Raw genomic sequence first — 12952 nt, forward strand, 5'->3', positions numbered from 1 at the left:
TTACTCGTCTTCCCTCCCTCCTTCAGCTTCCTAACCATCCTCCCTCCCACTCCCAAAACATCCCCGGGGCTATTTTTATTGGTAGCATTATTTAGTTCAGCAGAAAGATAGTTACAAATACAGTTTGTGGGATTTGAACTTCACTTTGGATTTCTGCAGTACCTCAGCTGTTATGCATATGTACTAAGACTGAATGCTAACAAATCATTGCAGTAATATTTGATGTTCATGTACAATTTCTCATCTTCAAAGCAGTTTAAAATTTCCCAGAGGTTCTACAAAATCTGGGAGAGGGAGGAAGAGATATGGGCAAAAGCCTTTGTTTAGCATTGGTCTTAACATAAATCATAGTTAGTCCCTTTCTGCTTAGCGCCATAGCAGGAATGTTGTAGTCTTCAGATTTAAGTCTGAAGTGCTAAACAATGCTAAATTGCCAATAACACATTTTCACTAAAAAGTATTTAAAATACTCTTTTTCATACGGACAGCTCTCTTCAGAAGTTCTGTTCTCACCTTTGAGTTCAAAACCAGGGAAACTTGTGACATTAGCATAATGTGTTGGGAGATGAATTTATGTATCAAAATAAAGGACATTTTGATTTCAGAAAGTTTTGATAACAAAAAGTCATATTTCAAAGCAATAAAACAACAAAGAACATAACCAGGAATCTTAACAATTTTGAAAGACTAAAACATTTTCAAAGGTTTTTTTTAAAGGTAAAACTAATAACTCTTCATGAATTCCTTCAGTGTTCAAAGCAGAACAGTTTGCTTTTAATAGCTGAAGGGAAGCTCTCACTAATCTGCTGGCCAGCGCTGGAAAGAGCAATCAAGAAAACTTGGAAGTGAATCATTACAGAGCTTGCTTCTCCTGATCACGTACCAGGGGAAGACTTTTTCTCAACGCATGAGACCAAGTAAAATACTCTGCCCGCTTAAAGTTTCAAACCGTGGCTTTACAGGAGCCCCGTGCCCATACCTGATGCGCACTCGAAGGAGTACGTCCAGGCTCTTGGCACCCGAGGCAGCTCCTGGATGGCGTCCCTGGCTGCGGCAGGCTGCCGGCTGCCGAGCGTGCAGGCAGTGCCGCCGTCTGGCTGCGCCCCTGCGAGTCAGGCAGCGCCAAGGAGACCTTTCAGGAAAACCATTTCAAGCCATTTTCTTTTCTTGGCCGGGCTGAGCCAGGCGTGCAAACTTTTTTCATTATCGCCATAAAAAATGGGGATGAAATGAAACAAAACTTGACTTTTTACTGAATGGGAAACAAATATGAAATTGTAATGAAGAAAACATTCTACTTCTCAAATATTCCACTCAACATGTAATCCAACCCAGCCTTTACGCTTGAAAGCATGACTTTTATTCAACACGCTTTCTAGGGCACAGAGTTCTGTAACACAACAATTAGTACAGGCTACGATTTTGAAACATAGATGTTAAACCGGTTCTTCTGAGGTCATTCATTTGGTTAGAATCCTTTTGAGTTTGAAACGCTTCTATAATGTCTGACAAAATATGGAAACATTCTCAGATGAAAGGTTACACGCATTCCAGAAAAATTTCCACTGAAATCAAAAGGAACGCTTCTTGGGAAGATGGTAAAAGTGCAAACTCTTCATTTATGCAATTTTAATATGGTGGAAATAAAGAAGTGTAAGATATTAAATTTTTTTTGAAGCTTAGGAAGCAATTTAAAAATAAAATAACATACATATTATTAGCAAATAACTACAGTGAAAAGTGTGTAACTACATGTTAATTAAGTTCTCTCCTTATTATACCTACAGTGCCTCAAAATGATATTTTCTCCCTATGTATTCTCCTTCTAGCAAAATTTCCTGAAAACAGCCATAGGTGTAAAGCAGAAACTGTTACATATTACACAGCTGGAAAAAGGACAGAGAAAGAAACTATACCTTTTTCTTTTTTTTTAATCAGCATTTTTATTCAGAAATAAACGGAACTTCAACATGCTTTAATTACATATCCTTCTGTTTATAATCTTCTACTTAAGCCTAAACTAAATAACAACGCTGGCAGAACACAGTAAATTTGAGGAACTGGGATGAACTATTTCAAGGTAAATGTTAACAGAACCATTTTCCTTTATACAAAAATAATTACGTTCAGGCAGGGAGCCAGTCTTCCGTGCGCGCCAGCCCCTACTGTCCAATTTCTGTAAAATTCAACATCACCTTTCTTATCTGGCTATTTAGGACTTTTTAATTTTTCTGTTCTCAAAGTATAAGCTGCTTCTTGCATTTGCAGCTTTTCATTTATCTCTGCCTGTAAAGCAAATCAGAAGAAAAAAGTGGTTATGATGGAGCTATCTTAGGCTGCACATTGTCTTTGTGGTTTTGACACACTGTAGTGTAGTAAGGCAGACATTATCCTACACACCTTCCTGTTTTGCAGACATAACGGTGTTTCAGCCTGTACTTACATGATAACACTTTATCATATTACTGTGCACAATCCTGATGTATGGTATGGCTGCCATGAACAGGAAGTGATCTGGGACAGCCATTTCTCATGTAACCTTGTCTTGGGAGATAGGCTAATTTGCCTGTATTCGCAGACAGCCTTTACCAATAAACACCAAATCAGAAAAATTGCTTTGGGATTTGGTTGTTGCCACTGTTTTCCTTTGCTGCAGATGTTTGTTCTGTAGTGTAATACATTTTATTGAAACACTGCTGGAATTAGAAAGCATTACTGAAAATGAACAATAAAAAAACCATATTTCTGTGATGTTGCTTGTCTTTCTTAATTACAAACACAATTATGAATGTGTATCTCATTCTGGAAATCCAGACTGCTGTAGACACTGAGTGTTTAATTTGCAAAGTAACATTTGTGGGGAAGGTACAAGGGCTGTGACATATTTTAGTGAAATCTTTGGCAGTGATAATGCGTAGCAGTCTTTAATTCTATAGCATTTGGAAATGTGGGATCACTGGAAAAAAGGCCACAAATACTGGGGGTTTATGGGGAATTTATGTATATTGCTCAATATCAGCATTCATCACTGCAAAAACACATGAGAAATGGAAAGAGTACAATGACAGTCTTTCCAAGAGTTGCAAAGTTTTGTTCAAACAATGGGAACAGGCTCAAAGGTCTTTTACAGATTCCACATATACTGATACAAAACTTAGAGTTACATTCTAATGGACTTCATGTAATTTTGATAAAGTGAGTGGATTTGGCCCAGAAAAGCTTGCAGTAACTTGCCATTTTAGGAACTTTTTGGCTTGTCAGTCCTAGAAATCCCTACTAGTGCTATACTGCAACCTATCAATGGATAACCACAGCTAAAAGGTTTTCAAAGTTCTCAGTAGCTCAGATTAGCATCAAAAAGCTGGAATTTCTATCTCAACTTTGTATCTTTAGAGATAGCCTTCACCATATTCAATCCATCCTCAAGTATCAATGAATATGTCCCTATCCCTTTACATTATATGTATACTTAGCTGCTTTGCTGTGAAACACTGATCCTCGAGGCTAATCCTCTCCCAGCCACCCCAGCTGCCTTTTCTTCTCCAGTTTTTATATCCCTCTTTCTCTGATTCTACCTTCAGTGAAAATCAGCTGCCACCATACTCACTACAGCTGCTGTTGTGATCACTGAGTGTCAGCACTGTGATTTCAGACTAAAAGTTATTTTTTAGACTCAACTAGAGCAAGAGGTGCCTCATGTCCCCTGGAGACATAATGCAGATTGTGAAATCGCAGTTCACGCAACAACAAAATGGTATGAGTTTGACCATTTATCAGGTAAAAATCTAATGATAAAATTACCTCAGAGGTCAACAAACTGAGAAATTAAGTGATACGTTGGTGGCGGACTTTTAAAAACTAAAAGGAAATTATTTTCTGTGTATATAACCAGAGTTGCAAAAGAAGAAAAAAAAAGGGCATTTTTTAATCTGTGCAGTTTTTTTAAAGAAAAAAAGCTTAGACTGATGCTAATGAAATCAAAGTCAAAACCAGGCATTTCATTTTTTCTGTAGGTAGGGACAGGAATAAGACAACATAGGCCAGGTTCCCTCCTGTTTCTAAAGACATGTTGAAATGGAATATGAAATCGAATAGGTAGATCTAATGATGGCATCATTATTCCAATTTATATTCTCCATTCATATGTAATCCATGTAAAGCAATTTATCAATATCACACTATTTTCAGACAATATTCAATATTTAATAAATTGCTGCTTGGTCAACAATGTCCAATGTGTTGCATCAAAAGTTTAAAGTGCCTAATGCCACCTGGTTGTTGCAAATAAGACCAAATTCCACCAGTTCCTTGCTGGAACTGAGTTCTAGCTGGTTTGCTTTCAATAATTTCATATGCTTGAGGGAGCAGTTTACAAAATAACAATGATTTACTCTGCTGGCTTTCCACATGTTTCAATTTATAGACCTCCCTGTAGAGAAGCAGATCACCCTACAACAAATTTAAGTCCACTGACAATAGCTTCCTTCCCTTTCATGAACCCCATAGAAAGAACTCATGGACCCCTCAGAGTCTGCAGACAACATACTGAAGCCTGATCTGTTCCATTAAGGCAACTCTTGTATAGTTATGCACTTACCAACCAAAGTCTAGAATTGGCATAAACGTGTTATTTCTTACACAGATTGAAGGATGTGTAACATAGATGCATCTAACAATTTATATTAGGCACACATTACATATGCTCCATCACAGCAGCTGATCCTGAACCCCCGAAAAGGAATTTTATCACTGACACCACTGAGAGCAGGATTTGGCCCATGTTTCTTAACACATGGTAATGCTGAAGATATATGTTGTTATATTACTGAATATTTTTTATCTTATCACATGTAAGCTGACTAAACTAGGAGTTATTTATAGAGGCTAATTCACATTTTTACAGCATATGGATGTGCTTTTTGCCAGCTTTAGCATGAATACAGTTTATATTCACTAAGGCTGAGCTAGCTAATTAACCATAGACAGAATTAGTGAATAGCTTTCTAGTAATAGTACCTCAAGGTTGCCAATAATTTCATTTGGGATTTCACCCACTGCGGACTTCTGATCTTCAGCAGTGACACCAGCCACAGCATCTGCCTCGAAGGACTCTACCTCTGGACAGGGCTCTTCCAGGTAACCCTCTTGATCAGACCCCTAGCAGCAACCAACCACAAGAAATACGTGAGTTAGAACATTCTCCTGCTCTCTACAAGACCAGACAGCGTCAGCCCAAAGCCATGCAACAATACACGAAGCCTGCTTTTGAGAGCTCCTGCTCTGACAGAGACGGTCAGTGTCTCTCTTTCACTGCCCAGGCCAGGCAGATCCTGAGGTTATGAAGTCACATGGGGAGAGAGCCCAGAGGTGCTGACTCACATGTCCTCTGTTGACTATTTAATGCATTAAAAGTAACTTCATTCAATCTTAGAGGAGAATGTATGCTATATTCTGGGGAATAAATATCATTAGTGACTGGGCTCCAACGGGAATAAATGAGGTAGGAGACTCATGGAAAAACAGCTTTTAAAAAAAAAAAAAAGGAACAAAACTCTATACCTTAGATTCTGTCTCTGCAGCTGTTGGTGATATTATGAATGACGAATAGCTATCCGAAGGTATACCTTCTTCCAGCAGAGCAGGGAAGTGGGGAACTGCAGGTTGGGCAAGTTCAATCACATACTGGCAGTATTAAAAAAAAAAAAAAAAAGTAATTCAGGTTTAATTATTGCTCAGAGGTTTATTGCAGATTTTTTAAAATGGAAATGAAATGGCTGGCAAACAACAAAAAACGATACCTTTTTTGTTACTATCCAGGTGCTCAGAACTGGAAAGCATACTGCAAATGATTATAGATCAGCTTTAATTTCTAGCTGCATCTCAAGGGGCCCTCTTTATAATACTTGGAAAAAACAGATGATTTTCATAATTTCATAACACTACAGCTTCTTACTCATGTGGATAATTAAGTTTAGAAAACACAGAGCTTGGGTAACACACAGTCTTCCCAATGCAAATTTGTCACTTCTGAACAGGGATCTTGTTGCATTTTGGAATTAAAGGGCCCAGCTGACCACCAGGGTATTCTTTCAAAGGAGTCAGCTGAGTAAAGTTGTAGTGACACTGCATCAAATAAGGCCCTAAGAAAAATATTTTAATATGTGACTATAATTTAAGAACTGCTAACGGTCCAAATTTTGCTGCTTCATCAACTTGGTCCCATTTCTCTTCCCTGTGAACATGGGAACCACGCTGGTATTCTGCTGGCGTGTGAACTAAAGCTCCAGGAATGCTCTGACAAGGAAAGGGCTTTTCGCCCCCCCGGAGTAGCTGGATGCAGCACTTAGTCCTTGCTCGGGCTCTCGTGAGTGATGCAGAAGGTGGCCCTGAGACCTCTAAAGGGACAAGGTTTGGTGTTGTTTTTTAAAAAATCAGATGACAGGACATACATGCCAAACAGGGTGACAAAAGGCATTTTTGAACGAGCAAGGAACAGGGCATAATACTAAAAGTGTATGTTTGGGGCCTCTACAATGGCAAGTGCTCACCGAGAATACCAGGCAGATGTTCCAGTTCTGAGTCAGCTATTACAAACACGATTTTGCTTGGATGGTGTAAGTCAACTACATTAATTCACATCAGGGTAATTGCAGCTTCTATAAATTAATTTCCTCATACCTTTGAAATCATACCTAGGCTGATATTTGGTTTATTTAGTTACTTGCTACAGTTAAACATACTGAAAATATTAAAAGTTCTATACCTTTGCAAAAGCGATAGCAAAAATTGAAAATAAACAGCGAGACCTAGCCATTGTACTTTATTGCATTAAAAATCTCTGTTGTAGTCCTAAAAGCTTTTCAGAAGTTATGTTTGGACTCTGTCATTATCTTCAAGATTCCCTGTCATGTGTGAGCTTGCTAAAAAAGGTAGACAGTATTAGCCCATGTTTATAAGAACCCAAAAGGCTGACAGAAAGATTTCCAGAATTTAAGTGAGGAGAAAACCAGATTTTATAGAAGCATTTTCCTGTATCAGTTGTGACTCAAATTTTACAGCACTGTGCTAGTGCCTACAGACTCACAACAGGAATGGCCAGAAAGTTTAAGTTTTTGCATCAAAATGAAAAAGCCTTAAGTTGAGCTAAATGTTATTCTTTCTAAAATAAAAAGAAGCTTTGTTTTCAAATTCTTTTTTTTTTTTTAACTAGAGTTCTTTTGATTTAGCAAATATTTCCATTTTCTCTGATTTCTTACCTTATATTTTCTTATTTTAAAAATATTAGCTGAATTGGATGAGAATTCACAATTACTTTCTGCTTCTTTAACATTTTTGGTTAGTTAGTTAACTATTCACTCAAAATATTTTCTTTATTTAGATTAAATCATTATTCCATTTATTCCCTCCAGTCCAAATTTCAAAAAATGAAATAATGTAAAAAAACTAGAATGGGTTTTTAAAATAAATTCCTGGCTGCTCAAATACAGTTTTGTAGCATGGATAAGATTTTCAGAGGTTCTGTTTTAGAATAATATTTTTACTTCACTGCGTCCTTTTAAAGAGAGCCATTCTTTACTCATCTGTTCCGTGTCTAATAATAACCCTTGGATCATTAAGAAATAACTAAATTACAGCAGAACCAGTCTCTTTAATGAGCCATAATAGTCTCAACATTCAGCCAAAAGTTTTTTTAAAAGACTGTGAAACTTCAATGTAGAATATGAAGTATTTTGTTGAGTAATAATAAGTTTATAAGCAGCACTACAGTTTACAGCCAAAATATAGTGACCTAAAAATGCCATTCTGCATTGCTCCTTCCTATACATTGTGTCCTTAACAAGTCCAGGGGAAAATTAGAATGAATGAATTGTGGTGAGGGCCCGAAGCCAACAAACGTATTTAAATTAATCCTTCTGATGCAATACTTTCCTTTAAAAAAATACAATTAAGTCTTTGTATTTCCTTTGAACAAAACCTCATGTTTAATAGCACCAATGGCTCTGTAGTAAAATCTATTTGAAAGCAGAGAAGGAGACACAGTAAGTTTTATACAGTTACAGTGGCTTTAAAAAATGTTGCTAGTTTCTGAAGTCTGAGTAAATTTATGGTGAATTACTTCCACTGACCTACATTAAAAAATTCATCCTCCTTTTTTTAATTCCTGAAGATTTGTCATTATGTGAGCATTATTCACTATGACAAAGATGTATTACGCAAAGTGTCCTCTTGAATCAGTGTAACTATCGAAATGTGAGAAACAGTTTGGCAAGATGATAATGCCTTAAAATTAATTGGCAATATTTTCCTGCACATTGCGGTCCAACGGGTCCATGAGAATTCAAACATAAAGAAATTGTAAGGCAGTTTCACAAATGTAGAGGGCATATCAGTGTCAGCTGCAGATAAAAGGATGCTCCAAAAGAGACTGGAGGGAGCAGAAGTTAAATGCAATATTCTTATAATTCCTAGGTGTGGTGGGGTGCCAAAAGGCCACTTGAATCTGGACAAATTCGAGCAGGCTAGAGGCTGCTCTAACAGTCAGCAGAGGTTAACGCAGGAAATATCATTCTGCGTCACCCTTACTTTCCCACCCCAGTTGGATCAGGCCTCGGCGCAGTCGCAGCTGAGGACTGTAGCTGGTGTTCAAACATTGTTCTCAATGTACTGCCCCATGCCACAGTTTTTCTCTGGAATTCTCTCTAGTACAAGTGTGCCTAAAGAGAGGTAAGTATAGAAAGTGTCATGTTGTTCTGTACATAAACCCACACTCTCTTCTTGTTGAGAGCTAGCAAATTACCTTTTTACAAATGTAGGCAGAGCAAAGACAATAAAATAGTATACAGGAAAATTTCTAAAACAGGATAATGGCAGGAAAGAAGATTGGTAAAGTGTTCTAATAAACGAGTTCCACAGATGTGGTAGTTATTATAAAATTAGCTTTGCATAACTTACCAATATACCGTTACATTTTCCCCCAGATGTTATCTGTTACTTAAATTAATTTTGCTTAAGTTATTATTATTGCAGATTTTATCCACACTGTATTTTATTATTTAAGTTTCTGTGGCATAAAACAAGCCCTGGCTGATAGCATTACTTTTAATAATATATGTAAGAGGTTTTAGTATTATACAAATGGCTGCTGGGTATATCTTAATAGTCATAGCACAGAACGTCTGCTCTCAAAATATTATGTAGATTAAAACCAGCTATTTACTTACACTCTAATTCAAGTCATTGGAAAGGTTTGCAGTATTTATGTATGTGGTATGAAGGGAAACAATCTACTCGGGAAATAAATATCAGTTTGGAAATTAGCTAAGCTAAGGTCAAGGTCAGTTTGGATTTACTAACATACTTGCTGAAAATTAGAATTTATAGTTTATGCTTACTTATTTCATAGATGAGAAAAGAGACTGAGGGGGTGGTGCGTTTGCCTCTTTGATACAAGGCTTTTATATCATAGAAACATTTTAAAACCACCTTTTCAGCTTAATATTATCTGAAATTCTGTACTCCTCTCCACAGAGTCTTAACATAAATTCTCTGTAGCTAATCTTACCAAATGTAGGAAAATAATTATTTATAAGGATTGGAAAAAATATCCCATGATCAGCACAGACCATTTCTAAAGCCTTGTAACATCTTTCAAAGCCTTTCAATGGCCTTTCAATGGCCTTTCAATGGATATGGATTTGATTTTATATGAATGACAGATGGATTTAAAAAAGGATGTTCTGTGTGTTATTCTCTGTATTCATATCATCTGTGTAGTTTCTAATTGTATGCCAAAGGACCTTATGCTACCAGAGACCTTCACAGACTTCTCTCTTACATATGATCATATGTAAGATTTACTATGAACCAAAATATTTAATATAGGATTTACATTAGTTTGCCATTCATGCTAAGCATGCCCAGCTGCACACCTACAAATGCGCGGACTTTCAGTTGCTGGAATAAAAGGCATTTAGAAGATATGGTTTGTTAGCTGCCTGTATTTCATGTGGTTGAATTTGAATGAATAACTAATGGACAGAGGTGCACTGTCTCACACTGACTCAAACCAGCCCGCCTTCCCCCCCCACCCCCCTTTAACCTGCCAGCATATGCAAACACAACAAATCCACCCTACTTGCCTTCTGAGGCATTGCCCACCAGTGTTCTTACAGGTGAGGAGGTTTCTGGGAGGCTGCTGATAGCTCTACAAATACATCTGCCATCCTGTTTTGCAGCAATGCTATACGTAAGCTCCACAGGACCACGGGATATTATGAAGCACTCAAAAGCTTAATCCAGATACATGATCTGTGCAGTGTTACTGAGATGATAGAGCTTCCTTCTGAACGCCTTCACTGTACATGTTTGTATTAATATTTAAAGTAGAATTAAGACCAATGAGGGACTAAACTTGGCCTCTGACGTGTGTTCCCCAGTTGCTAATGATGTACATGGAAATTCTGTGTGCATGTTCCTGGGCAGGAGTTTTCAAACCACTATTCCTTAAATGAGACAAAAGTTCAGTAAGTCAAAGGTATACTTTATGCTCTTTTTCCTGCGTTTCCGAGTTCAAGTTAATATGTTTTAACAAGAGTTTTCCATGTTTCTGAGCTGAGATGTGAATCAACTTTGTTGACAATACATCAGTAATTAATCTAGTCCAAAATAGCTATCTGAAGCAATTTGGTGCCTACATTGACAAAACAGGATCTACTCCTCCCCCCAGGAAGCTGTAAATCAGTCAGTGACATCTGGCCTCAAGGACATCAGAGTCATCTGAAATGTGGTAATTTATATTAATGAACATCAATATTAATTTTTAAATAAAAAGAATTTGCTACTGCCATTATGTTTACATACAGAATATTATTTATAGCTTGTGTTCCTCCTTTCCTACATTTTGCCCATAAATTATTGTAAGGAAACACACTGTCACAGTTATAAATATTCTTCCTTGGAGTTAAAGCTTTTACATATCCTCTTACTGTTCTCAGTAACTATATGAGGGCAACCACCAGGATTTTCTTGTTACTCCAGGAACTGCTGCCAATTTTAATGCTCGACTGAGTAGAAAAGGGTGCTTCTACAAAAACAACCAAAGCCTTCCTCTCTAGAGATATCTTAATGCAGAATGCCCTTAATACCTAGATTCTGTAAGAATATCCTAACATACCAGAAAAAAAATAATACGGATTTTACCGGGCTGCAGTCATCTACTTCTGCTTTTACCAAGCTTCCAATTATTACTGCCAATTCACAGATTATTTAGAAAGACAAAATAAGAGACATCAAAAAAAAAAAAAAAATCCCCAGTTGGCTTTCATGCTGAGGACATATCACTAAATGATTCACCTTGGAATGGTCACTCTAAATTCACCATGTGTTTAGCATTGCCAAATCTCCTAGAATGATGGGATTACAAGAGAATCTCAGCTTTCATTTAAAAATAAAGTTAGTGTCTAGCTCTTATGGTTGCAGAGGAAAGATTGAAAACATAAATCTTGAAAGCTCAAAAAGTAGACTGCAAGCAAAAGGAACAAAACAACAATTATTTTTAAGCAAGTCTCATGATTTTTTGGGATCTACCTCGCCTTTTTAAATGCTTGAGGTTAACAAAACCCTTTTAAAACCAATGCATACAGATTTTGAGGAAAGGTGAAGGATTTTTTTTTAGTACCTGAAAGTGCAACTCTTGCATGTCAGGACTCTCCGAAGTGTCAGCCCCCCCTTTCCACTTTAAGGGCACCCGTCAAACAAGCAAAGAGCAGGCAGCTCCTATTCTGGCTGTACAGTTATACTCAACAGGGATCTAAAGCCATTAAAAAAACCGCAAAAACCGCAAGAATCTTTCCCACAGTAACCACCTAGCTGGATCTACAAATACTAAAAAAAGTAAGGCTTTTTTTAATTAGTCATGTGATCACATAGAAAGCCATGAAAGTAAGTTGTGTTGAACCCAATGCACAACCGGCAGCCTAATATTTTGGCTGCATACACCTTTATCAGGCCAGAGCTTTACATTTCCTTGTTGTACATCTCTTTTTCCAAATCATTTAATCAGGAAAGATCTGATATGAATGCTGAAAACTTATGATAAAAATGTGAAAGCATACTTGGCCAGGTCCATTTTGGTACCTCTTTGTGGGAGGAGGCTTCATACATTTTATAAAGACTTGCTGCAGTCTCATACTCTCAGAAAATCAATTTGCATGAGAGCATGTACCTTTGGCAACAAAATGGCCTATAAGAATTAAATTGCTTAGGGGAGTGGTATTCATCACACCTGCTTTAGGGGCTTTGTCAACCCCCTAAACCCCTCCTTGTAGTAAGTGCAAAGAAGACTGCATCTCCTGAGGGAGTCAGAGCAACTAAGATAAATTAAGAACCTAACAATTGCTTAATATACCTGCCCTGGACCACAGCAAGCACAGCCTGTCACCTCTCCCACTGACAGTACAGGGAACCTAGGAAAGCTGGGTTCCTCACTCAGGCTCCCCAGTTTGCCTGGTGCTGGGAAACATGAAATATTCCCTTTTCAATTCAAAGACCCACTGTAGAAACTCAGCAGGGATTAACAGCACCACACATTCCTCCTGCAGCCCTGAGCGCCTACGGTAAAAGTCAGACAGGCTGTTGGCACTATCCTGGGCTGTTTTTTCCAGGTGTTACATCCGAGATGCAGCAATGTCTCACCAACTATTACTGTTCCACAGGGCTTTCGGTCAGCCTTAAGACTGCCAAAAAATGCTAATGTAGACATGCCTATCTCCAGCATGTCTCTCTCCGTCACGTCTCATGCTGCGTACACACCAGTTAGAGCAGGCGCGTGTCTAGGGAGCTGCATGTTACCCCACCAGATTTCTCTCAGTTCAGTAAGCACAGTCTTTAGGCTTTAACTAAACATGAGTACAATGTACATGAAAGGCAGGCACCAAGAAGATTCCCAAAAAAC

At 37.8% G+C, this 12952-nt stretch overlaps 1 protein-coding gene across 1 annotated transcript in view; it reads right to left on the bottom strand.

Moving 5' to 3' along the window:
- Positions 1-2042: 2042 nt before the first annotated feature.
- The window catches only part of CABCOCO1 (ciliary associated calcium binding coiled-coil 1), a 52285-nt gene continuing 41375 nt past the window's right edge, over positions 2043-12952 (bottom strand). The window contains exons 9-11 of the mRNA XM_072870403.1: positions 5560-5682; positions 5017-5157; positions 2043-2286 (exon numbers count right to left, since the gene is read on the bottom strand). Coding sequence (XP_072726504.1) covers positions 2209-2286; positions 5017-5157; positions 5560-5682 — 342 coding nt within the window. The 3' untranslated portion in view covers positions 2043-2208. The remainder of the gene's footprint in view (positions 2287-5016; positions 5158-5559; positions 5683-12952) is intronic.

The sequence above is a fragment of the Ciconia boyciana genome, chromosome 8, assembly GCF_034638445.1.
Source record: "Ciconia boyciana chromosome 8, ASM3463844v1, whole genome shotgun sequence".
NCBI classification, from domain to species: Eukaryota; Metazoa; Chordata; class Aves; order Ciconiiformes; family Ciconiidae; genus Ciconia; species Ciconia boyciana.